The sequence below is a fragment of the Dermochelys coriacea genome, chromosome 17 (genome assembly GCF_009764565.3).
Source record: "Dermochelys coriacea isolate rDerCor1 chromosome 17, rDerCor1.pri.v4, whole genome shotgun sequence".
Lineage (NCBI taxonomy): Eukaryota > Metazoa > Chordata > Testudines > Dermochelyidae > Dermochelys > Dermochelys coriacea.
Genome location: NC_050084.1, coordinates 18,557,461 through 18,583,847, shown reverse-complemented (window position 1 = coordinate 18,583,847; position 26,387 = coordinate 18,557,461). Strand labels below are relative to the sequence as shown.

The 26,387-nt window shown below is 41.2% G+C and overlaps 1 protein-coding gene and 1 long non-coding RNA gene across 2 annotated transcripts in view; one reads left to right on the top strand and one right to left on the bottom strand.

The window, feature by feature from the left end:
* Positions 1 to 670: 670 nt before the first annotated feature.
* On the bottom strand, positions 671 to 25,801 carry LOC122457000. The gene is made up of 4 exons (XR_006276257.1): positions 25,746 to 25,801; positions 4,268 to 4,329; positions 1,822 to 1,894; positions 671 to 970 (listed from the first exon to the last, which is right to left on the bottom strand). It is a non-coding gene; the product is annotated as an uncharacterized LOC122457000 (long non-coding RNA).
* MYL10 (myosin light chain 10) overlaps positions 22,565 to 26,387 on the top strand; it is a 28,027-nt gene continuing 24,204 nt past the window's right edge. Inside the window, exon 1 of the mRNA XM_043499615.1 lies at positions 22,565 to 22,687. Within this exon, the coding sequence (XP_043355550.1) occupies positions 22,685 to 22,687 (3 nt within the window). The 5' untranslated portion in view covers positions 22,565 to 22,684. The remainder of the gene's footprint in view (positions 22,688 to 26,387) is intronic.

The window sequence follows — 26,387 nt, the reverse complement described above, 5'->3', positions numbered from 1 at the left end:
CACCAATTCAGTCAGCTGAGTACAAATTAACAATTTATTGGTCATTATGGACATAGCTTTTAAATTGGATCTTCTCTTGGCTGCTGGAACTAGCCTGCACTTTCCTTTTGATAGTTCCTTTTGATCATATGTTTTGCCCCTTGTAATCAGATCTTGTTGCTTATTTTTGGAGGACTCGAATTTATATATTTCATGTTATTTTGGCATTTCCATGACAGTCTTACTGAGCTCACAGGTAATATGCAGTTCCTGACATTTCCTTCTTTTGAAGTCATCAAAAACAATTTCAGATTTATAAATAAAAATGTCCTAATGGATCTAATATTTGACTGGGTCTGTCTGCTGCCTGGCTTTTTAGTGTTTACACCAGGTGTCTTATGCCATCAAGAAACCAAACCATGAATAAATTTAATAGATTTTGTTTTAATTATCCCCCAAAGAGTTAGAAATGGAAAATACTATCAGAAACATTTTACAGTGTATAAAATATTAGACTATTTACAAAGCCACTGCACAGCATTGTAGAATGACAATAAAATATTCACTTACATGCAAAAGTAGATTTTACAGGGTCCGTCAGAAAACAATCTTTGCATTGACCAGTGTTAAGCTTTGATCATGCAAGCACTTGTTCAAATATATGTGAGTGGTACTGTTGAAATCAGTGTGACCTTTCAGGGGCTTAGCATTAAGCACATGTGTAAAAGTTTGCAGGATTGGGGCCTTAAACTGTATATATCCCCAAAAGCTTCAATTCCATAAACCGAATGCAACTGGGGATGGGGAATAAAATTGATCTTCAAGATTGGTGTACTTATTGTAGCACATATATTGGCAAACTGGATTCTCCCATGTGCAACATTTATTGTACTTTTAGATCCTCTAAAGGATGATGGTTTCTTATTATGAGTTATTCTTTGCCACATCTGCTTTTTCTTCTGTATCCAAAGCTGCCATAAGAGTTGTCAGTCTGTGAAATAACAATGATAACATATATGCATTTATAGAGCACAATTTTTCTAAAGATTTCAAACCTCTTACAGACAATAGCACCTCTCATTTATAGATCTCAAAGCACTTTATACATCTGAATAAGGATAGTTATCTCCATTTTAGATGGAAAAACTAAGAAATGAAGAGGTGAAGTACTTGCCCATGCCTCCTGAAAATCCAAAAAAAATGTGGATTAGGTCAGTTAGAATGTTTCATTTAGATAATTTTGAAATATTTAAACCTTTTAACCTATATTTTTTTTAAAAAAAATAAACAAATTAATGTAAAATTTGGAACAAAAAGATGTTTAGAATCAAAAAACTTTTTCATTAAGAAAATGTTGATAATTTTTGGCAACTTTGAAATGTTTTCCATTTTTTAAAAAATGGGAAATTCATTGAAACCAAACCTTTTCCCGTGAACAGTTTAACTTTGACTAATCAGCATTTTCAAATGAAAAAAAACCTTTAATAGAAAACTTCCCAACTAGTAAATTCTGGCCTCATATTGCCCAACTCTAGTCATCTGATATGAACTGGACTTACAAAAGATTAATACCCCTGTCACATGACAGCAATCAGTCTTCACTGACTCTAATGGCTCCTAATACAACAAATATTAGTTACTGAAGTCTTACAAAACTCCCATGAAACAGATTATTATTATACCCATTGTACAACTGAGACATAGCGGTGAAATGACAAATGAGACATTGGTAGAGCAGGGAATAAAACCCAGTAATCCTGACTCCAAGTCTGTGTGCTTTAGACATTAGACCATACTTAGTAGCAAAAACAATGTCTGACAGTAAAATATTATGAATATTACCTTTGGAAACACCTTCAAAAATGGCAATCAATTCTTCTGTGAGGTCACTCATAACCCAAAATTAATACAGGTGCTGGTAGGAGAGGGAAAGAAATGAGAGAGACTTTAAAACATATCTCTTACATTCAAGTTGTAAGAAAAAAGGGTAGAGGTCCAATTACTTTCCTACCCTTGGGATCTCTGTATTGTTTTTAGCAGTGTGGATGCCCTGCTGGGGCACAGACTGGGATATGTTCTCATCTTGCTCCATGAGACACATCTGTAATACTCATTAACATCAATGGGAGTTAGGAAGAGCATAAATCTTTGCTTACTCTGAAATATATACCCGATGTACACCGTACCACATCAGCTGCTGACTGAAGAGAAAGAGGAATTCCAGCACCTACAAACTGTACTTGAGAGTTCCTAGACTAAACAGTCAATCCAGCCAAAAAAAAATCAGGGATGAATTTCTACTCCAGACAAAGGTTCAGAAACATCAGCTGTGATACAGAGCATACCCCATGGGCAGATTTTGGTTCACACAGGAAGTCCATAAAATCCCTAGGAATCCCAGGTCAGCTAGTCAAAATCTTCAGTTCCATGAGGAATTCTAAAGAAGAGATAAACAATATACATTTTGTAACTCTGCACTGTGGTACAACTAAAGAAAAATATTACACTTTGCTCATAAATAGAGAGAAATTCAAAAGCCAAGTAGCAGTAACTATACTGTAGCTGACTTACAATTTGTGATTTCTTTGGCATTGAACCTAATGAAAAATCACTGTGATTTCCAACTACAAATATTTCTGGAACCACCAGACTTGCTCCCAAGTGTACATTAAATTAAGCTAATGCTCAAAACCTTTATAAAGCCCCAGAGGGAAAACTCAGATCAGAAAATTAACATTAGTCTTAGGAAGTCACTAGGAACTATTCAAGTTGCAGTCATAAATTGCAATAAGGAAGGAATATAAGAGCTTTTTCTCTCTGTCTCTCCAGTGTGCAGGTGTTATATACTGTATAGGTTAGAATCTCTGCATTAAGTAAAGTAAGTCGTTGCCCTTAAATGTTGCTGTTACCCAAGGTAAATTAATGACATCTCCACAGTATATGCAATGATCTAGTCTATACAAACTGCAGAGAAGTATTGGAAATACTGCAAATATTGAGGTAATGTAAACCAGTTATCTAAGGCAAAGCTGGAAAGTTATCTAAGTTAGTTATAATTATGAGTATCTGCTATATAGAATATGGGCCAAAACTGAAATGCCTAAATGTAGACACCTAAATCCATATTTAGGTACCTAAACAACCGTGGCTAAATTTTCAAAGCTGAGGAGCTCCTGTCAGCTCCCTTTGACTTTAACAGGAGTTGTGATTGCGAGCGCCTTTGAAAATCAGGTCATTGTTGTTTACTTAAATATGGGTTTAGATGCCTAATTGTAAGCACCTAAGTTTGAAAATTTTGGTTTATAATTATAGTATAGAAATACTATGGTCTCCTCCACACAATATTTGTTTCTATGGTTAATAAGAAAGGATGGGTTCATATAAGTTAGAAACCTGTACTGAACTGTTGCTTAGAGTTTGAACAGAACCAAACCTGAACTTTTATTGCAATTTTTAAGAAAAAAATTACCCCTTTTTTTTTTTAAATTTCTCAGTTTGGGTTTTGACAATTAAAATATCACAAGGAAAGCTTGTTCTTTGACATAGTGATAGGCATTAAAAAGGCAGCCTTTAGCAGGAGATATCACACCATTGTATTGGCAATACCACTGTATTTTCCTTTATTTAAAATGGGAAATAATGAGTGGATCCTGCTCCTGTTGAAGTCATTGGGAGCTTTGCCATTGACTTCAGTGGGTGCTGGATCAGGCTATTATGCAGACCATGTGTCCATGAATGTTTCCAATAAATGTTGTAACTACTGGCAATTGTTGACTTTTCAGTGGTGACTACTGTATTTCTGACAAAACCCAAAACCCAGGAAGCATGGGAACTCCCACAGGAAATCGTGTTCCACTGGGTTTTCTAGCCCAATGACTAGACCAAACTTTTGGAATCTCATCCAAAATGAATTGAGCCACTCAACCTTATGGAATTCACCCTCTGCTAATTATAAGGAGGGAAGTTATATCCCAAGTTCCTGAAATCAAGGCATGGAGACTCTATAGGGAAACATAGCGCTTTTTAAATCATCCCCAATGTAATTTGTAAAGATCTGTCACAGCAAGTACTGACTTCAATGTAACCTGTGAGATGGGATAAGGGCAGGCTCTGAGAACATAGGAATTATCATACCAGCTCAGAATAGTGTTTCATCTTCTCCAGTAATTTGTATGTGACAATGGACAGCGCCTGATGCTTCAGCTGGCTGTTGAAGAGAAATCTCTCTCTCTCTCTGTGACTATGACCTCCCTTGACAAGTACCTTATACTGAAACAATGAAACTGACCATCAACAGAAGAGGGCGTCCTGGCCACAGGAAGCAGTCCCTTTCCTGGAACTGGACCAAGACTGTAGAAACAAGAGATGAAATAATTGGTTATGGTTCGGAGAGAGCATTTTTATTTAAACATATAGATTCTCCAATCCACTTATCTTTCCTCTCAACAAGTGCGCACATCCCTGTACACTGGGTTCAGTGCAGGCTCATGGGGACACTTTTTGCAGGAGCACTTTGTTGAAATTGGAATGACATTGTCCAGTTATAAAGAACCACACTGACGATGGTTCATGGCCCAGTGGTGTGGAACCTTTGCAGGATGGCAAGATGGTCTCATGAGGAGAGAACAACATGGTATTACTGCCTCTTTCTTTCATCCCACAGTTTAGAAGCTACTTGTTTTCGTCTTCTCTGCTCTGCTTTTATCACTATTGTATTCTTTTCAACACATCTGAGCTGGTGACTGCTGATGGGACAAGTCCCTGAGCTGCCCCAGCATTTACACCAACCAAACATTCACCATGGAGTGGGTCATGTTCTAAGCTTGTCTGCTGTGGGTATTTACTTTGGTGGCATGACCTGGTACCCTATAGTAATGTATTTTTTCCCCTCTCAGTCCAACGTTAACACCATGATAAGCTTTCCTGTATTTCTGCTTTGATTATATAGAATGTAACATATATAGTTCCAGTAACACAATAGCAGTTAATGTAGATGAAATAACCATAAGCCCTCTTAGAAGCTGGGTTTAAAAAGGGAAACCAGTGTAATCAGATCCCTCTAGCTGGACAGCAGTCTGACAAGGGTATTTGGCAACCAGTCAATCTCTATTGTTATTAGATGAAACAAAGCCTGTGTTCTTTAGTCCTTGACCTTAGCTGCAGCCACATTCTCTTAATCAGACCTTAATTTAACACCTAACATGGTCACAGAAGGGATTAGTCACAGGCTGCCTGTTTAAGTACATATGGCTGATATCATCTAAACTAATATAACCGCATTGCTGTGTGCTGGGGGGTGGAAGGGAATTGCCTTGTAAATCACAGAGAAGAATAACGTGCAACATAATAAAATAGCAACATGCCATTTAAGGTTTGCAGCCTTCAATATTTAAAAAAATCACCATCTCCCTTTCTCTGTTTTGGGGAGTTGGCAGGTAACGGTGCGACTTTTTTCAGGGAGAACTGGCATCTTTGTCAAGTTTTGTTTGTCTATGCTGCTTCTCCTGTGATTTGGGTATTTTTGACTTCTCAGTGAGGGACTCCTAATTCCATTTCACCCTCATGGGTCCCAGTGCTGCATTACAGCTTCCAGACAGATCTACACCACTACTTTCCCAGTTTTCATAGCAGGAGCAATTGTATAAAAGTTTGTAGCATTTATTCAGAAAATATTTCATAACAAGGTTTTCATGTTTTGTGTCTGGCAATTTTGTGCTCAGTTCTTTGCAAAATTACACAAGATTTCTTTAAACATTGAAATATGAACATTCACATTTTAGCATGGTTCAGTGCAAAATTTGATCTTCTGAATGAATCTGTAAAATTTTGAAAAATATGAGTTTTTCAATCAGAAAGGGGGTTATTTGATGGCCAGGTTTTCACTCCAAAATCAACTTATTTTCAAGCAACGAACAAACAAGCAAACAAATTAAACCTCATGGTATTTTGCTAAAAGAAAAACTTCATGAAAAAAATATTTTCTTTTTGCGAATACAGACTAACACGGCTGCTACTCTGAAACATGGTATTTTGCTGTTTTTTAAAAAATTTACAACTTCTTCATGAAATCCCAATGAAACACAAAAAACCCAAATTCCTAGCTTTGTGGATTTTCTTGGAGTATTTTGCACAACCTTAACTGGAAGTTATATCCAGATGTCTGCTCATAATCCTTAACCCGATCAACAATGATGAGGCTCAAACTGTGGTTAAGTGATAGGCAAAGCAATTAAAAAAACCATAAACAACAACAACAATAATAAAAAATAAATAATAGGGAAGCAGTGCGGACTAGTAGATAGGGACTCAGGAGACATAGATTCAATTCCCAGCTCTGACACAGGTTTGCTGGGTGACCTGGGGCAAGTCACATCCCCTCCCTGTGCCTCGGTTTCCCAGCAGCAAAAATGGAGATAATGATACTGACCTCCTTTGTAAAGACTGTGAGAGCCACAAATGAAAAGTGCTGTAGAAGAGATAGTGGTAATTTATTATTTGTCCAAAACTTGAACCAAACTCTAAAGCACTATTGAAGGGCATTTAACCCTCTTTGCATGTCTTGGGGCTTGTCTACACATGTTAGTTTGCACTAGAGGAGTGCAAATTCTAGTGTGCGCTAGTATGTTGTGTGCTAACTGGCTCATGGGAACCCTGGTGGCATGCACTAAAAGTTCCCTAGTGTAATGTAGTCCTATTTCAAATAGTACTACCTTAAAACACATTGGGGTACTTTTAGTGAGCACCAGAAGGGTCCCCCCGAGCCAGTTAGTGCATAACATGCTAGTGCAGACTAGAATTTATACCTGTTTAGTGCAGACTAACACACTGTGTAGCCAACCCATTGATTTTAGTCTGGGAAGTGAAAATATCACTACAAAATCTTTTTTGTGGTATTTTCAACCTGGCCAGAACCAGAAGGTATGGAAAACCATTATGAAATTTCTAATCACATGTCCAGCCCATTGAGATCTGGGTAAACTTGTCTGAACCAGACAGTTGGAAGTTCAGCCATTGCTAATGGTCCAAATCCTGCAAGGTGCTTGGCACCTACTGTGAAGTGCTGAGCTCTCTGAATTCCCCATGACCTCAATATGGAACCTGCGGGAGCTCATGTTCTGCAGAACTGTGTAGGAAATACACAAAGATTCAGCATGACATCCTGGCCGCATTCTTGTGAAAAACTTGGTGATTTTGTGGTTTGGTGACTGTGAACCTTTTTGGTTTCTCTCCACTTGTATTCAGACCTGCTGGGGTTCATTTTTAATGCCTGATTCTCAGCTGACCCTATATAGTAATTTAGACACAGAAAGTCAAGTGTGGTATGCTTCCATTCTGACTTGAGAGCATTTTACACCCATTTTGCACAGGTGTAAATGACTATGCAAGTTGTCAGTTAACACAGAATCAAGCCTTGAGAGTTTAAGGTTCAGATAAATCCCTTATTTTAAAGCAAAACTCATTCAAATCCTCCACATTTTTGTTTTGAATGAAACCATAAATTCCTCTATGGAACTTGAAACTCAGTCCTTGTATATACCCAGATTTGTACCAACTAACGGTTTACCAACTAAAATTTGTACCCAGATTTGTATCAACTAATGATATTTTTTTAAACTTATTTAGTTAAACCTGTGCAAACCCCATGTAGACATTCTTATTTCAGTTTAAGAGTGACTTGTGTTGGTTTGGCGCAGGTTGCTACAGAGGAAGGATAGTCTAGTGCAGGGGTAATCCTGTTGGTAAAAGTCACACTCCTATCTGACATAGATATACCAATATAAAAAACTGTGTGTAGACCAGATCTTAAAGTGAAAGAAAAATATTGACACCTCAGGTTTTAAAATGATTTAAATTCTACTGGTATAGCTGTCTTGTGTAGATAAGCCCTTAGGCTTGTCTACATGTGTCTACACTACATGTCTGCACATGGAGTTATTCCAGAAAGAATAATTATTGCTGGATAACTTCACAAGAGGACATTCTTCATCTTATTCCAGAATAAGAGAGTCCACATGTGGATATATTGGGGAAGAGTTATGGCATTTTAAATTTACAACTTCCCTTAATTCAAATGAACTTTCATGTGTTGATAAGCCCTTAGTCCCAGACTCCCTTGAAATTTGCCTGGGGCTTGCTGAAAGGCCTTTGTTAACTTATTTAGATTTCATAGCACCAATCTTATACCCTAGAGATTTCACAGTAATTAAAATGATAGATTTCAACAGAATTTACGGTTTGCAAGTAATTGCCCCAAATCCTGCAGTAGCATTATTGTAAGCATTAGGCTTTGGGTCATTACGGTAGAATACTGTCATGTTTTGTTTTTTTTTAAAAGGGTTCACAAATCCTGATGGACGATTTAGTGCACCTACCTCAAGTCTGACGTAAGTGTACCTGGTCCAAAACCTGTTGAGATTTCAGAAACTCCCAGGACAGCAAGGTTTGGTCTGGTTTCAGTTTTTGTTATGATTGGAAGTTTTGCACAGCTCTAGTTATGCTAGTGCAAACACTGTTGATCTGAAGGAATGTAGATTATCCTGCAGAAATGTCAAGGTCTACCATTAAGACATCTCTCTCACACCTCCCCACAAGCATTCTGCATTACAGTGAGCACTGTTACTGCAGTGACATGTAATAAGTAAAACAGCACCAGAGAGAGCACAATTGCTCTGATGTATTCCAGTAACATGGTGTTAATGTGTCATTGGCTTTCTATATTTCAGCACCACGGCATCACTGCTCACTAGTGCAATAGTACAGGCAGAGAGGTTCCTGCTTTAACTAGCTTACATGCTGGTATTGTATGCTGGGCCAGTTGGGTAAAATCACCACATGCATCTTACCTAGTGATTTAACGCTAAGACTTGAATCCAGATTTTTTACTTCCATTAGCTCTGGATCAGACCCTGTCAGTAGTCTCATTCATTTCAATGGGACTACTTAGCCACAGTGTGTAAAGTTAAGTACTTGTATGTCTTTGCAGGATCAAAACCTTGAGTATTGACTGACCCACTGCATCCTCGGGTGAGCTGAAGTGGGCCAGGTTCTCTACTGGTGTAAGCTGATCTAGCTCCATTGCTTGCAATGGCCCTATGTTGATTTACACCAGCTATGGATCTGGCCCCATATTTTCAAATTACCCTGTCATGGATACATGGCAAACTGACACATCAGAGACAAATGAGGGAAAAGGATGTGCTTATAAAATATTGCAGTGGTGCTCAACCTTTTACATACTGGGACCCCGTCTTTATCTGGGCCTCCCATCCCATCTAGCAATACGGGAAGGGCATGGTCACTGCATGCCCTGAGGCTTGCTTGAAACCACCATGGGATTCACAGATTTCGTTCTATTGGACTTTACTGTTAGGCCACTCGGCCTATGCTCACCATGCAGTGTCTTAAATACTCATACCCCTTAAGAAGATATGCCACTATACAGCCCAGTGACCTGGCTTTATACCTAAAAATGGATTAGAAATAAGAGATGAGCAATGAGCTGGAACCACCAAATTCATATTCAAATGCCCATCCACCTCCAGGGTTCCCCAAGACTCAGATCAAGGTTTTTAATCAGACTCATCTCTAATTTTCAATAAAACTGGACTGGATCTGATAATTTCTATAGGAAAAGCTCCTAATATAGCACCATAGCTTGAGGTTGTTCTGAATACAAGCTTCCATAAAGTCAGTGGGAGTATACACATGTGAATTCTTGGCTGGATATGGTCCATAGCTTTAGGGATCTGCAGGATGGGAAATACTCTCTTAATTAGAGAGTAAATTCACTAGGACCCAGATTTTTGAAAATGGCAAGTTGAGGTCCACATGCAGAAAATATGCATGTAAATACACTTGTGTATTATGGTGAGATTGCACACCCATATAAGGGAATTGCACATGAGTGTGTGTATTCATCCAAGTGGCTGCTGCATGTCCATTATCTGATTGGCATATGCAAGCGCTGCAAGGGTGAAATTTTCCTCTGTGCAGAGAGTCAGCGCAAGCCCCGTGTATCATTTAAGACTTTGCATAGGCCTTATTGTGGGTCTCTGCACGGGGAGAATTTGACCTTAACTGCACATGAAAATGCAGGCACACACACATTTTTGCCTTTCACAGTTGGGTCTTTCTGCCTTTTCAAAAAATTCAACCCCAGATGTCATGTTAATAAGTGCATCTGGAAGGGGGTCATATGGTCATGAATTCCAGCCTCACCTATGAACCCTAGAGGGGATAGTTTGAGGAAGGCAGTTTGTTGCCATTCCTAGGCTGGTTTGTATTATAGCTTTATCCAAGAGCAGTGTTGCACCTACTGACTCAGCTGGCCTGGAAGTGGCAAACAAGAGCCAAGTTAAAGAGGAAAATGAGAAGACTGAGCAGAGCAAGGAGAGAGTCATCTCAGCATTAATTGCTTGTTATAGAGAGCAAAAATTGTAACTAATCGTGACATGGTTGTGCTGCTAAAGCATTTGAAAGCTTCCCTTCTCCAGATGAGCCATATGGAGGTTGGAAATGTAAATATAATTCGTAACTCGGAGCAGCATTTTATTACCGGCTTTTAAGAGGCACAGGGCACCTGTAACCCTCAATATGAAATTTCCGTTGGCTAGAAATACATTCAGCTCAGTGTTTTGTTTTTATTCCCCCTGTGGCACCAGTATGAGAAAGATAACATGTACCCTGCAAAACGTCGCTTGCTCACTCACTCAATGCTGAGGATAGAATTGGCTGGCGGATGAGGTTTTCATAGTTGTACTACTGGCTTCCTCACATTGTGCACTGGAGGGGAAAGCAAACCTATCCTGGGCTGAATCAGGGATGCCGAGTGCCTTCTGAGCAACTGTAGCTCCCAGTGGAGTCAGTGGGAAAAGCAGGAGTTTAGCACCTCTCTGAATTTGATGCTTAGTTTCAGTAACTCAATAGGCACAGACTGTGCTGTCCTGATATCATTTATTGTTATTATTTGTATTTTCAGTAGCACCCTGTCACGGACCATGACCCCATGGTGCTAGGTGCAGTACGAACATAGAGCAAAATGATAAACCCTGCCCCAAAGAACTGACAATATAAGACAAAATGACAGATGGATACAGATGGAGGAGGGCATGCCATTTATGGCTGTTAAATATGGTGGAGTCGTAGAAGATGTCGTAATGATTTCTCATTTATAGCTTGATCCTGCAAGGTGCTAAGCACTCTGGCTCCATCCAACAAGCCATTTGAGCATGTGCTTAACTTAAGCCCGTGAGCAGCCCCATTACAGGTCGAACGCTTCACTTTTAGGACACTGGCCAGTATGGAAGTTTCAAGTTTCCTTTAGAGTGATGGAAGCCTGCAGGGGGCACTGTGATAAGGAATTGGGAAGGGCTGTCACCAAAGAAGGCATGGCTGGCTTTGGATTCATGGGTAGAGATTGTCCCACTCCATCTCTCCCAGGCTGGAAATAAGTCCCCTCTTTACCTGTCCTGCTTCTAAGACTTGCTCCCTTTCCATTCCTCAACCTGTCTCTGCTGCCAGTCCTATGGCTTCCCACTGCTGGGAAGCAGCCAGAGGAGAGTTGCAGGCACAAATGGCACAGAGCCCACAGTAACTCTGTGCTCAGAGACTAGCCATTGAAGGAGGTCAGATGGGGAGAGACCAGGAGGTTCTTCACCCTCTGGCTAGGAGAGCGGCTATTGATTCATTCTCTGCAGGTCATGGGAGGTATAGAGAGGTTGAGGAAAGGGAAAGGCAGGGAGGGAGGTGGGGCTAGAGCAACAAGGGAAAGAAAGCTGGAGAGAGACTGGAGACAAGTGACTTGGGTGGTAGGGTGAAGTATTCCCCCCGGCAGGATTCCTGGGACTTGTCTCAAGTCTCAGTAGGATAACACACAGGGGCAGAGTGGGCATAAGAAGGGAGGGGGGAAATGGAGGAAGTGGGCTAGGCATCAGGGATCAGGAGTGTAATTTGGTCAAAGAATTCACACCTCTATTAGAATTATTGCTATTATTTATTCTTTGTATTGTGATAGTGCCTAAAGGGCTTCCCCGCTGAAGAAATCAGGAAGGTATCGATTGCATGATGTGGTAGCAGAACATCCACCACAAGATCTGCCATTTCAACGATTGAGACACTCATTCTGCAACTCCCAGAGAGCCAGGTCAGGTTAATTTGTAGGATATAGTAATAGCCATGCAGACAGCTCAATGAGCCATCAGTTTAATCAGAAACCACTTCTGTCTGTATTGAGCTGGAGCCTCTTACGTTCCTTTGCTTTGGGGTTTGATGCCTAAGGTCATTTGCAATAAGTGTGTCAACTTCGTACATTGGATTTCTCACAGAAAGGTGGCTAACAGGAAGGATATTCTTCTGTCCCTGGTCTTACTGCTCTCCATTCCTCGTTGTTGTTGCTGTTGCACATTTCTTTTATATTCAGCGTACGTGCAATGCCAAATGATTCTTCTGAGTGGTGCCCTGCAATATTTGAATCAACCTTCATCTCTCATTTTGGGCTGGGCCAGATTGTGAATTGGCTATGCTCCTGTGCAGGGGAGTCCATTGACCCAATGGGGCAGCTGCCTCAGAGGGAGGATTCACCCTGGGTGTCAGGGGACAACAGGTGATAGATATGTGCCATCCTTTCCTGTAGTTCCCTCACAGAGGAGCAATGTTAATCTATAAGATTCACAACAGCGGAGATTGTCCAGCCCTTGCACTGAATCAGCATGTCCTTTGGGTATTCTGACTCCAACCCATTTACCTGGGCCTACAGCCACCTAGTAGATTGGGAATTGTGAGCAGATTGCCCCCACCCCACTTTGAGCTTTCTGCTTCTGGGCCCTTCATCCAATGAAGAGAGCTCTGAGGGTGACATTTGATTCTCATGCACAGGTTCACCCTGCTGAATTCAGCAGATTTCAGTTTTACCAGCTCTCATGATTTTATTGTTAGTCTTGTGAGTCTCACGCTCCAAAATAAATGGAAGATTCTAGCTCTCAGGGTTACAGAGAAAAACTTGAACATATAAACAGTAAAGGCTTAAAATCAAGAAGCTGAAATTTTTTTTTTTAAATTCTCATGTATGTTTAGACCACTTTGTGATTTTTGGGGGGGCTGACATGATATTTGAATGACTGGCATTGGCCATGCTGGGGTTTATATGAATGTCGTGTTTGAATTGGCACTTGGGTGCCTGGTTCAGCTGGCTCCCAGGTTATCCATGGGACTTTGTGTGGCACCTCTCAGTATGTCCAGATGGGCTGCATACATACATAGCTCCTCTCTTTTCAAGCTTGTGGAATGCAGAATAGGTTAATTAACTGACTTGGGTGCACAGCAGGTAGCAGCACATCACAATGATATACTCCATCCAACAGAATGTCAGTCTAGTTTTGCGGGGTCCTAGATAAAAAAAGAAGCTTGATTAACTCTCAGCTCACACATGAAGTGTGAAAAGGCTAGCAGTCTCTGAGCAAAGACCTTCAATGGTGACTCAGGGCCCCGTTTCAAGAGGTTGGAAGTTGAAGGTGCTCAGCACCTCTCAGAAGAGCTCAGTGCCTAGCAAGATTGGGCCCTCCATCATGTCTCACACCTGTAAGAAGAGATGTCCTCCTGTATCACAGCTGAGCTGCCCCGGTCTTGTAAAATGCACTCCCACCCCATCCCTCTATGACACATTTCACAGACAGTTCCTGGGCTCAGATACAAGGCCTCAATGTCTAGTGCTGTCATCTACAGAAAAACAAGCACTATTGAACCAGATTCTCATCTGTCATGCCCCAGCAAATCCTGAGTCACTCTACTAATTCCATGAGGTTATTCTGGATTTACACTAGTGTGACAAGAGCGCAGAATCTGGCCCATTGCTTCTGTGTCATGCTCCTTATGTTTGTGATGCTATTTAAAGGCTATTTAAAGGCTATGTGAGTGTGGTTGCCTCTTTAGTACAAAACAGGAGGGTTTGCTTTTGTTGCTCTCATAATGATGTGTGAGAAGAGTGCCTAAGGATTGAATTAGGGGTGGGTGACATTTCCAAAGGAAACGGCAACATTTCTCTATGGTTCCCAGATTTTACAGCTACTGTGCTGATTGAATAACCACCCTGTTACTGTGTCCTACTGACAGTATCTGGAAACCAGTCTCAGGTTGGTAAATCAAGGGTCTCCAATCAAGCGGACTAGTATAACTAGCTTTTGTCACTGGACTTGGTTGGTGGATTGCCACTCACTTAGCACACTCCCTATTGCAAACATCCTTATGACCATGCAGCCCCAAATCTGCGCTGGGCCCTGTTGTGCTATTATTGCCTACCCCACATTTAGTTGCATGTTTGCTCTAGTCCGCAATGGAACAGAAGCCACTCCAAACCTCAGTCTCATGTGATCCACACATTCTGGGATTCATCTACAATTAAACCACAAAATGCATGGCATGAGTTTAGTCCCTGGGTCTATATTCCTATATTATTTTTTGTAAACAAAATTCTCTTGTGGCCTAGATTTTTGCAGCCCTAGCTCTCTGACAGAAAAGGTATAAATGCAAGTACAGCTGAGGTCTTAGCCTGGTGAGTTGATACTGTTTCCTTGAAAAAGTTAGGAGCCACCATGCTGCATGTATTCCAAATTTTTCAGAAATGGTGTATGTGCACAAACAGAAATTGTAATAGATTAGAATAATTTAGAGAAATACCTTTTAATCTAGCAGACAAAGGCACAACAAGATCCAGTGACTAGAAGGTGCAGATTTTTGACAGTTAGGGCAATTAACCACTGGTACAGCTTACCAAGTGATGTGGTAGATTCTCCATCTCTTGACATCTTTAAATCTAGTTTGGATGGCTTTCAAAAATATGCTCTAGCTCAAACACAAGGTATGGGCTTGGTGCAGGAATTACTATCGGAGATTCTGTGGCATGTGTTATGCAGGAGGTGAAGCTAGATGATCATAATGGTCCCTTCAGGCCCTTAATGCTATGACTATGACTCTACAAGACCCAATAGACTCCATTGTAATCCATCAACTAGTCTCTGTTAGTTTTTATTGGTCTCTCTTGGTTTCTACTGGGGGAATAGTAGGCTAAGGGACCAATAAACCAATGAATCCCTTGTTCCATTCCAGACATAATCACCTGCTTGAACTAGTAAGGAACCACATGAAAAATTTCAACCAGGAATTTGTATGAAGGTAGATACTTGCATAACCTTAGCTCTCCTCCATTGTGCTTATGCCTTATGGTAGACATTTGCCATATATTTATTTTTCTACACCCTCTTGCATGTTCTTTGGGTCTGTTGGGTGGAGAACAAAGCAGGGCTGTGTAGTGAATTGGTTTGGGGTCCTGCTTTGCTTGCAGTTGTATGAGGCAGTATGAAATGAGCTGGTATCTGTTTCATTCACTGTGGAGGTTGGCTGGTGTGTGGTGTAGGGATGGGTCTGTGGGAGAGGAAGAATGTTTTTTGGGGTTCTGGCACTGGGGTGGGACCTATTCCTGCCTCTGTCCCAGAGTTCCTTTGTGACCTTCAGCAAGACACTTCTTCTATGCCTGAGTTCCCCATCTGTAACATGGGGAGAGCAATGCTCCTTGACGAAGATAACTTCATTATTGTTCTTGAGCAGCTCAGATACTATGGAAATTAGTGCAATACAAGAGCCTATAAAGATAAGGGGGGCAAACCTTTACTCAGACAATGATTTGGATGGTGTGCAGTAAATGAGGCATGGGACCATATACTAGACATTGATTATAAAAAGAAATAGTGGACAGCTGCTTTGTTTGCTGAGCACCATCCATCCTGTGCACTGAATGAGGCTGGGTCCTGCAGAAAAAAAGACTGTAAAGCATACCCCCAACCAGGCAGACTTAAGGGTGCAAGAGCTACAGTACTATGCATCCAATGAAGTGAGCTGTAGCTCACGAAAGCTTATGCTCAAATAAATTTGTTAGTCTCTAAGGTGCCACAAGTACTCCTTTTCTTTTTGTGAATACAGACTAACACGGCTGCTACTCTGAAACCAGTACTATTGTAATTTCCCGACTTTTGAATGCTTCACTTTCCAGATTTGATGTACTTTTAATGTTATTTTATTTGTAAGGAATAAATAACTAGGGCCTGATTTGCCCTAATATAAATCCTGAGTAACGCAGTGAACTCGGGGAATTACATCAACAGGAAACTGAGCAAGAGGGGAATCAGACTTCAGTTTACAAACTATCCATCAGAATTCCACCCAAATGCCCAGTGTCTGACGCGTAGGTGGGTATCCGATGAAATACAAAACAATGACAACAGTGCATTCTTCTATGGTCATATCACAGTATGTCACTCTTGTCAGGTTGAGTTACATTAGTCTGCTTTTCATTATGTTATGTTATGCCACTTGACACAGTGCAACACACTGTAAGTAACATAAAATGACCTCCAAGTATAAAAAAGAACACAGTTTTTGTCAGATTGGATGGTGGCTATAAATTCTCAGAGAGAGAGAGAAAGGTCCATTTCATTGCACTGAACAACAACTGCACAGAACTTAAATTAAAACTGCAGAAACCCAGCTGCTTTGGCTGTTTCCAAATAGGTCTACGCTCAATCCCTGCTCTACAGAAGAAGAGAAGTGAATTCTCAGTGGGACTCATAGTTGTTAAATGTACTAAAAAGCTCACAGTGGTATCTGTAATAGCTCTTTCTTTGGTGTCGGCAGTCCCAGTTACAGTACATGTAAGACTAACATCACTGAGACTCACTGATCCCATTGCTAGTCTTCAAAATTTAGTAATCAGATCAAGAGTCACCAATGGGCTTTCTGAGCTTCAGTGTGTAATTTTAGCAGGGGGTTAATCAGCTGCCAACTGCTGAAGAAGGAGGAGGAAAAGGGGGCCATCTTGTCTCTGAAAGGAAAGAGAGACCCTAATTAATTTAAGCTAATTGAGGAAGAGTAGATGGCTCAGGGGAAGTCAGTGTCTTTCACTTCTCGTTTGAAATTCCAGCTCTGGTTGGCAGTGGTGACTAAGGAATTTAGCAATTTTTGGCCTAGGTGAAATGAGTCCGTATTCTCCGGGCACGGCTGTACAAAGGGATAGTGTACAGCAAACTGCCATGTAAATGTACAGCGCTCTAACATGCTGCACACTAAGTTATCTCGCGGACACTACTACCTCACACAAAAAGTTCCATGGTGCTCTTTGACCTTTGGAACCTTTAGTGCACAGTAATAGGATCCACATGGCGAGTTAGCACGTGGCACACTAGAGTATTGTACATTTACACCTCAGCTTGCTGCGCACTAGCTCTCCATATAGACAAGCCCTCAGTCTGGTTCCTCCTAGCAACGGGATTAAAGATGGTTCAGTTGTTAGAACACTAGCCTGGGACCTAGGAGACTTGGGTTCAATTCCTTGCTCTGCCCCAGACGTCCTGTGTGACCTAGGGCAAAGCATGTAGCATCCTTGTGCCTCAGTTTCCCATCTGTAAACTGGGGATACTTCACAGAGCATATTGTGAAGTGCTCAGATACTACAGTGATGGGTAACCATATAGTTACTAAAGATAGCAAGATCATGCCACCAGATAATGGCAGTAACTCACCCCTCTTCAGAGAATCAACATGCAGCTCCTTTAAACCCTAACTTGAGGTGATGCATAGGACTTTCTGTACAAGGCTAAATTTTCCCCACAGGGACCAAGGTCTGACTGGTGCATGAAGAGTGAAATTCTCTTTTGCTAGAGCTGGTCCCACCAGTTCAGGGCTGAGGTGCATTAGAAGGGCAAAATGTTGTAAGGCAGCCCACATCACTGAATGTGTCTTGGGCTCTATAGATTGAGGAGGGAAGGTTTCAGTTTTCAGATTTATTAATCTCAAAATTTCTTTCACATGCACGTATTTTCTATATAGCACATAAAGCTTTAGTGTTATTTCTATTCATGCTGAGGGCCCAGAGAACTGGGAAAGGGCTCTGGCTTTCATTCTGCCTCCCAGATCACCAAAAAGGATTGCTGGCTAACTTCTAGTTACTTGATCTGTGCAGGTGGTGATGGTATCAGAAGCAAAAAAGGACCAAGGTTATGAGATTCTAGTGCTGAGTTGACAGAGTGGCATTGTCAGCCAAAGACATTTGATATGGTCTCACTGAGAGGAAATGAACATGGAAGCCTATTTTAAAGGATATTTTTACGAGCATGATCGCACTTCAGGGAAGGGGGGTGGTTTTGTGGAAAGAGGAAGCATTATCTAGTGGTTAGAGAAGCGGGGAGCTGGAACAATTTGTAGAGTGGGGGTCCTAAGAGCCATTGAACCAAACTGTAAACCCTGTATATAATGGAAACCCCTTCAAGGCAGGGGGTGCTGCAGCACACCCCGCATCCCTAGTTCCAGCACCTATGTAGAGGACACTGCATCAGAACTCCTGAATTTTGCCACTGACTCATCATATGACTTTGGAAAAGTCACCTGACTTCCCTCTGCATGAATTTCTGCATTTGTAAATTGAGTAGAAACTTCCTTCTTTCCAGGTTGTCTTCCTTTAGAGGCCGGTGTGAAGTGCTGTGAATTCTGATTTATTATACTATTGAGCGTTAGAGCATTGAAGAGCTAAACAGTTACAGTTTTTGAACTGTACCTAGGAAACCTGCTGAGACCTGCATCCTGCAGGCAGATCCAAGCAATCACTTGCATGCAAGGGTCTACCTACATGAATCATCTTGGAGCATCAGAGGCTGCGTTATTAAACATGAGACAGTCTGGCAAGAATTTTGAAGACTGTAAGGAAAATCATTACCTTGATAGCACATCAAACCATCCTTAAGGACAAGGAGACATGGGGACTTTACAACAGAAGAATGTCAGCCAGAATGGATCACCAGAGAACTCCTGTTGTTATTTTATTTTCTAATAAATCAAACCCGCCCCTGTGACAATCTGACTCTCTAAAGGAGTGTCCTGTTCTGATGGGCCACATGAGGGGAAAAATACAAAGAAGGAGAAAGACAGATCAAAAAAGGCAATAAAAAGGGCCCTAGAGGCAGACTTAAGTTTGGTATTTAATTTTTCAGGTACAATACTCACTTAGCATCAATTATCTTTGTTTTTTTTTTCCAAAGGAAATTGCCTTCTGAATCAGCCAGCTCTCTAATTACCAGATTGAACGATTGAAATTTTTAGGGCAATTAAATTCAAGCCTTCCTTTTTCAGACCTCATGTTATCCCCCTCTTCTCCCTCCCCTTTCCAGTCTGGAGCCTTTCTCTAATTTGGAGGCAGTTGCAAGAGGCAAGCAAACCTTTAAAGCCAAGACGTATGTCTCTCTGAATTCCTTTGTGGATTTATTTTATAGATGAAGCAGAGAGGGACCTGGTGAGCTTGTGCTCTCACTACACACATGTAACAAACATAATGCAGGGTGGGTTTTAGTCTAATGTGTCTTTTTTTTATTTAAAAAACCCTGAAAAACTGGCTTGAAAGAATTAATTAAATGTAGAAACTTTCATGTTGAAAAATGTAGAAAAAACAAAGATCAATGCAGGAAAAATAAGCAATATAGAAAGAAACCTGAAGATCAACATAGTAAGCAATGTCACAAATTGATGATGATGATAATAATAAATAAATAATAATATATCATAACACCCTAAAAATCACAATAAAATGAAATACAAACAATTCTGGTCATGCAAGTGCTAACAAGTACATACAATGGTTAAATGGCAAAGGCAAATATTCCTGCAAAAGAAATCAAAATAGGCAGGGTGAAATCCTGACTACTGAAGTCAAGGGCAAAACTGCCAGTGTATCATTATTGTTATGATTAAGGCCAAGCTCAGGCCTGGCAAAGCACTTAAGCATGTGCTTAATTTAAATACATGAGCAATTACACTGACTTCAGTAGGACTGCTCACTGCCTAATGTTAAGCCCATGCTTAACTGCTTTGCCGGATGGGGGCCTAAATCAGTGGGTGACGTTGAATAAAAAGAGCCTTTATCTCATCAACCACAGTAAACTTTTGATATCCTATTAGTTTATCCTCAAATGCCTTATTCTGAATTTTCAGTTGAATGAACTCAGTCTACAGTACGGACACTGGACTGCTGTCTACCAAGCAGCTGCAGGGGAATGGACTGCATGGGTCTGATTCTACATTGGGTTTACACTGGTGTAACTCCACTCAAGTCAGGATAATGCATGCTGTTCTAAATTCGGACTTGTAACCAGGACAATTTCACTAAAGCCAATGGAATTATAATTATTTATTATGTTTTTAATTATTCATTACTTTACTTATTGTTTGTTGCTCATTGTTGCTTAGTTATCACCGTAGCTATTCACAGTGCTTTAAACACAACAGCTGAAGAGCTTGCCATCAAAGTTAAGATACAAACAGCAGGTAGATCACGCAGCAAAGAGTTGGACACTGGGAAGAACAGAGGACCTGATTCAGCAAAGTACATAAGCACGCACCTAACTTTAGGTTTGTCTGACTTCAGTTTGCTTAAACACCTTGTTGAATCAGGGCCAATGGGATTGCAGTATACAGTTACTTGGGAGACTAATGCACATGACTAAAAAGCATGGTTTTAAAAAAATGCATTTTCTACTTTATCCTAGGCATTTATATTGTTTACATTATCGTGGTATCTGGTATATGAAGCTGCACTATGTAAACCTTCTTGAAGAAGTGATTTGTGAGAGGAGATGTAAAGGAGGGGAGACTATAGAACACAGGATCAACAAGTAGGTTCCAAGCATAGGAATCATTGTTAAATGGATCGCAGCAGTGAATTTGCCCCCATTCTTTGTATATTTCACGTTCTTTAGTCTAGGTTCTGCTCTAATACAGAACGGGAAACATGAAGTATTTTCATATATACATACCAGATTTTCAGGTAGTGGCAACTGTTGTACCTCATTGACTTTGAATAAAATTGTAACAATTTATACAAACTGAGGATCTGACCCATTTTAAGAGTCAAAAATAATTGCCGAGTTGTTGGATTGAACTTGTGTGTGCATGTGCAATGAGAGATGTACTCAATCATAGATTGACACTGGGCCTTTGGCATTTACAGATACATATGTGTCACCTCTAATGAAAGTGTTATATCTCTGGATTTGTCTAGACAGATACTTCTAGATATTACATATAAACTCTTTGTGACAGGGACCATCTTTTGTTTAGTGTCTGTACAGCATCTAGCACAATGGAGCCCTGGACAATGACTGGGGCTCCTAAGCACTACAATAAATAAAGAGACCAATTAATAATAAAAAGTAGTTTTTTGTGGGGGGAATCTATATGAAAATGATAATGGAAATCTCTGTGAAATGGCTAGAATCATTTTCCATGAATGGAGATTGTAGCGAATGTGTCAGATTCTGCTCTCAGTTAAATGGATGTAAATCCAGAGTAACTCCACTGAAATTCTTTGATTTAATCTGGATTTTTACTAGTATAAAAGAAAGCAGAATTTGGCTCTATGTATTTTCTGAATTTCTAGCCTTACTGGATTTATAGTAACCTTCAATAGCCAGAAGATAATTTTTTTCCTTTAAAATTATTTTATTTTATTTTTATTTGTTTTTCTGCAGCACCAAGAGGCACCCAGTCATGGATTGGGGCCCCATTGTGCCAGGCACGGTACAGAACATGAGATACATTTTATACTTTTGTTTCCTGCTTTCTAATAATTTGTGCATTTCAGTTAAACAAAGCAATGAATCTACAACAAGGCCCATGAGATAAACCAGGGAAGTCCTGGCACAACACTATATTTAGCCTGATACCTCTGCCTAGTGTTCCATGCTTTGAAGTTCATGCATTGCCATCGATTCACACTAGCTAAGGGTCTAGCCCACAGATGCCTTTATTTTCACTGGTGGAAGTAATAGGAAAATCACAACGGTTGCCATCCTTCAGTAAAATGATCTTCGAGTGTTTACCCCAATTACTGCTGTATCTGCAGGGAGCCTCCATTGACCTTACTGGGGGTCTGGGCAGGGGCAGCAGCCTGCCATGTGCTACACATGGCAGGACCAAGGTCTCAATTTAAACAAATGTAAATTAAATATAAATAATGATTAATAATGGGGTTTAACTATACAGGGTTGTCCATGTCATGCAAAAGGTGAGTTTCCTATAGACTGGTTACTTTCCCACACTCGAATGGGCCACACATAGAGCATCAGATAACTACCACAATGGTGTTCGGGTTGATGACACAGTTGGGCTGTGGCTGGCGTTCTTTGTCTCTATGTGGGTATCACTAGGAAGGGCCTTGATGGTTCAGTTCCAGCCTCTCTCTCTAGTTCTGAGCAGCCTTAATGGCCACAAATCACTGTTAGTTTCTTCTGCACTTTCTCAAGGAGTCTCAGGGCTTCCCTCTTTACAGGAAGCCTTGACAATTTACAATCTTTTTTAGTGAGTGCTTGTATTCACTGTTTAGAAGCACATGGGAAGCCCCTTCAGCTCTGGCTGATAGCAAGGACTGTACAATTGTATCCCAACTGCCTATCTACTTATCTGCTGCAGTATTTATGTGAAAGCAAAAGCCCTGCATGGAACAGATGCTTGGAATGGTATTGGGATCCAATTACTGCACTTTTCCAATCTTACATCTATTGTCTAAACTTGGAGCAGGCATATTTTTACTCCTGGTGACGCTATATAAAGGAACAATTGGCATTGTGAATGCTGGCTGGCTAGTTGGCACAGAAGGGGCAGAAGGAACAACAACACCATGGTAGGAGTTATTTTTTCCCAAGCTCGCTCTTTCTTTCTTTCTTTCTTTCTTTCTTTCTTTCTTTCTTTCTTTCTTTCTTTCTTTCTTTCTTTCTTTCTTACCATATCTACTTTAACAGGAGCAATGATAATAACAATGTCAGATCTCATTCTTAAAGAGAATCACATTCAGACTGAGGAGATAGCCAGCACTGGGGACACTGGATGAGCTGTGACTTTCAGAGCACCCTTTTGCACTCTGTTAATAAATGTGCTAGATCTGGAGACAGTCAGAGCAAACTCTTGCCCATGCTGCATGGATTCACCAGCTGGGGGAAATAGCTTGCTGGGAGTCTCTTTTCCAACTTAGTCACACCTTGGGTGCTTCATTGGGGTAGCAACTAATGCAGCTAGCAGGGCTGAGTAGCCCGAAGATAAATAGTCTGCTGCGGCCGAGGCAGATTTGTGACTATGTTGTCATTGACACATGGAAGAAGAGGCAAGGAGCACTACAGAGATTGTAGTCTCCATAGCCTACTCCCTGCCCTCCCAGCCCCACTTGGGGCATCCTGCCCTGTGTTGGCAGGATGGCTCCGGGACCTGCTGCATGGCTACCTCTGCACTATTGTCCCAGCCTCTGTGGTTTCAAAGAGCAAGGGCAGAATTTCAGCCCAAGATGGAATCTGTGTAGCTGGCTCTGCACTTGCCTTCTGCAATTTCACTGGAATTATTAAAACATCATTAATGAAGGGCTGGAGCGCTAGACATTTTTCTATCTTAACAGGGAGGGAAAGGAATACTGTGCCTTTAATTATTTGCTTTCAACTCTTTTTCTTTATTTTCCTCCTTCTCTTGCCTCCTTTCAGGCTCCCTCAGTGTAGCATTTCCCACTGGCACCTATGACTGCTATCTGGAGCCTATTGACACCAGAGTCCTGTGTTTGAACACCCTTGTTGAGCATGGTTCAAACCTGGCTCCCTTTAAGCAGGAGATGAATGTGGCCCAACCACTGTTCTGAACAGGACCAAACCACAATCAAAACAATTTCTAAAAACCATGCTGAAGGCCAGGTTGTAACATCAGCCTTCGCATAGTGAAAATGGTTTGGCCCTGTACACGCCAGCAACCAAACCATGTTCACCACTGGTTTAGAGGAGAGTGTATTTGTCCCGATTTTCCAACTGGGACCTCAGATATATAGACTACACTTTAATGGATTTCTCTAGAACCTAAGCCAACCATTTATCTGGTGGCATGTGTTGGGTCTTGACTTTTTCTTTTTCACCCCTTTAGGTGTCTTTCTCTCCCTCCCTCTCATTCTGATGAACTTACTCCTTTCCCAAAATGCTATCTGCCTTTTGGAATAATTATTCCAAGACTATCTGTGGCCAAACTGGCCAAAGCTATGGATCTCAGAATGTGGCAAAACATGTCCCCAAAGCCTCATTGCTACTTAAGATTGTCCGTGATGTGTCTTTTCACTGTGCCTTCTGGGAAACCATCTTCTGAGGCACCTTCCAATTCATGGACACATGAAACAGATTTAAAATTGAAAGAAAAAATTGTCTTAATGAAAGAAAGCTGAGAATATCTTTACATAAGGAAGAGATCATTTTTTATTAATCAGAGGGAAATGTATATGTAATTATGCAAGATGCACTCTGTGAGGAGGGTTTTTCCCCCCTTTATGATGTCTTAAGGGATTTATAAATATTACAGAGGTTTTATAGCATCATAATATTTCAGATGTTCAGTAAAGCTACTTTCAAAGGATTAGTGCAGACAAAGCACTACAGTAAAAAATAATTAGAAGTCAGCCAGTGCTACTAGATTCTGACATACAAGATTGAAGAGAATGAGAATGGCAGGGTTCAGGGAGATAATTTTTCTAAGAAGAAGCAGACCACACAAGTGTTACAGGATGGAATTCTGAGAACTGTGTGTCTATAGGTCCCAGTTAATATCAGGGAATTTTCAGTCAAGTTGGATCTGTGATGTCTCTACATGTGAGCGAGAGAGACCTTTTACATATTCCAACAACATTCCTGCGTTCATTCAGCTCGGTGATACTTTGTAGCGAATTGTGTGTGCTGAAAGGAATCACGTACCCAAAAATAGATCGCATTCTGATGAAATGTGTTTTGCAGCTTGCTAGACTGCCTGGAATGTACCACCTGTACTAAAAAATATTGACCGCAATAGAGCCAGGTCGAGTTACACCAGCTGGGGATCTGGCCCATGGCTTTCCTTTGGAAGTGTGTGTGTAGGTGTAGGGGACTTTGTGTTGGAGGGGGTGAGCTGTTCATTTCTGTGTGCTTGAGAGGAGGCTGTTTATGTGTATACTTGCCAGAGGAGAAAAGATATTGTGTACTTATGTAGCACAAGGTGATCACAGAGGAGAGTTGGGGGCACAGGGTTTGACCAGGCTGTCGTGGAGACCGCGGTATATGTGTGTGTGTGTGATGGAAGCCGATGGACTGTGTGTGTGTGTTTATGAAAGAGAGCGTGATGGCTGGGGCAAGGGATTTTGTAGGGAACAGGACAGATTGTTTGTTGGTATGATGTGTGGGGGATGGATTTCAAGGGATATGGAAGGGATCATGGAGGGAATCAGGGACTGTGTGTAAGATGTGTGTGGGAATGTGAGAGGAGGGATTTGTTTGTGAGCGTAGGGGGGTGATAAAAAGATCCTGTGTTTCTCTGCTCTGATAGTTCAGGTTTTTATTTGAGTTCTCGGAGCCTGTTGTGTGGCCTGCTTGAAATGCGAATTGTGGCTCTCAGAGCAGCTTGTGCTGCTTACTCCTCTAGAATAGATCATTCCTTGCAAGACCTGCATTTTGATGGGTTGTGTGTGGCTCACCTGCCACTAAAAGGATCCAGATTGTGCGAAATGGACAGGCCAAGTCTACACTACAAAATTACATTGACCTAACTTACATTGGCATACAGTCACCGCAGTTATTAAGTGGCTTGTGTGTGTAGGTCACCTTTAAAGCAGCAGAAGAAATTCTTCGCCTGTAGACACAACCACACACCCTCTCCCGCCCCCCCTTCCCTCCTCCCTCGATCCCTGTTCTTACCTTGCACCCAGAGAGGCGGAGGTGACGCTGACTCACTGTTTCTGTCTGTCTTTGTCAGTGCACTAACCTTGTTCTCTCAGACTCCCAGGCCCTACCAGACAGGAGAAATGTAAAGAATCTCAGTGAAGGAAACCCAGAACACAGCAAGCACTGGGCTAGCCTGAGCTGTCTCGGGGTCAGGGTTTTTCATATTCCGCTTTTATTTAAAGCGTCTAAAAATTATCAAAAAGATCCTTAGAAACGTAAGCCAACTGAGAGAGCACTAGCGCGGGTGATATAATCCAGTGATGTGTGATGGCTCTGAGGTTCCCTTTGAAAAGGAACTGTTGTCGTCTTCACACGGGGGTGATAAATACACCCAGGCTGGAATTGTATCAGACATGTTCAGACATCGCAACATTCTTCCAGACTCTCTTCTGTCAGAGGCCTTCGAATCTCAGCTTGGGGAATCTGCATCTCCTCATAGCTCTTAACATTCGTATCTAACACTTTTCAGCAGTAGATCTCAAAGCACTTAGCAAAGTTGTTATTATTAGCCACATTGTACAGATAGGGAAACTGAGGCACGAGGTGGCGAAGTGATTTGCCAAAGGCCATGCAGTAAACCACGGATATATCCAAGAATAAAAATGAGGTGTTCTG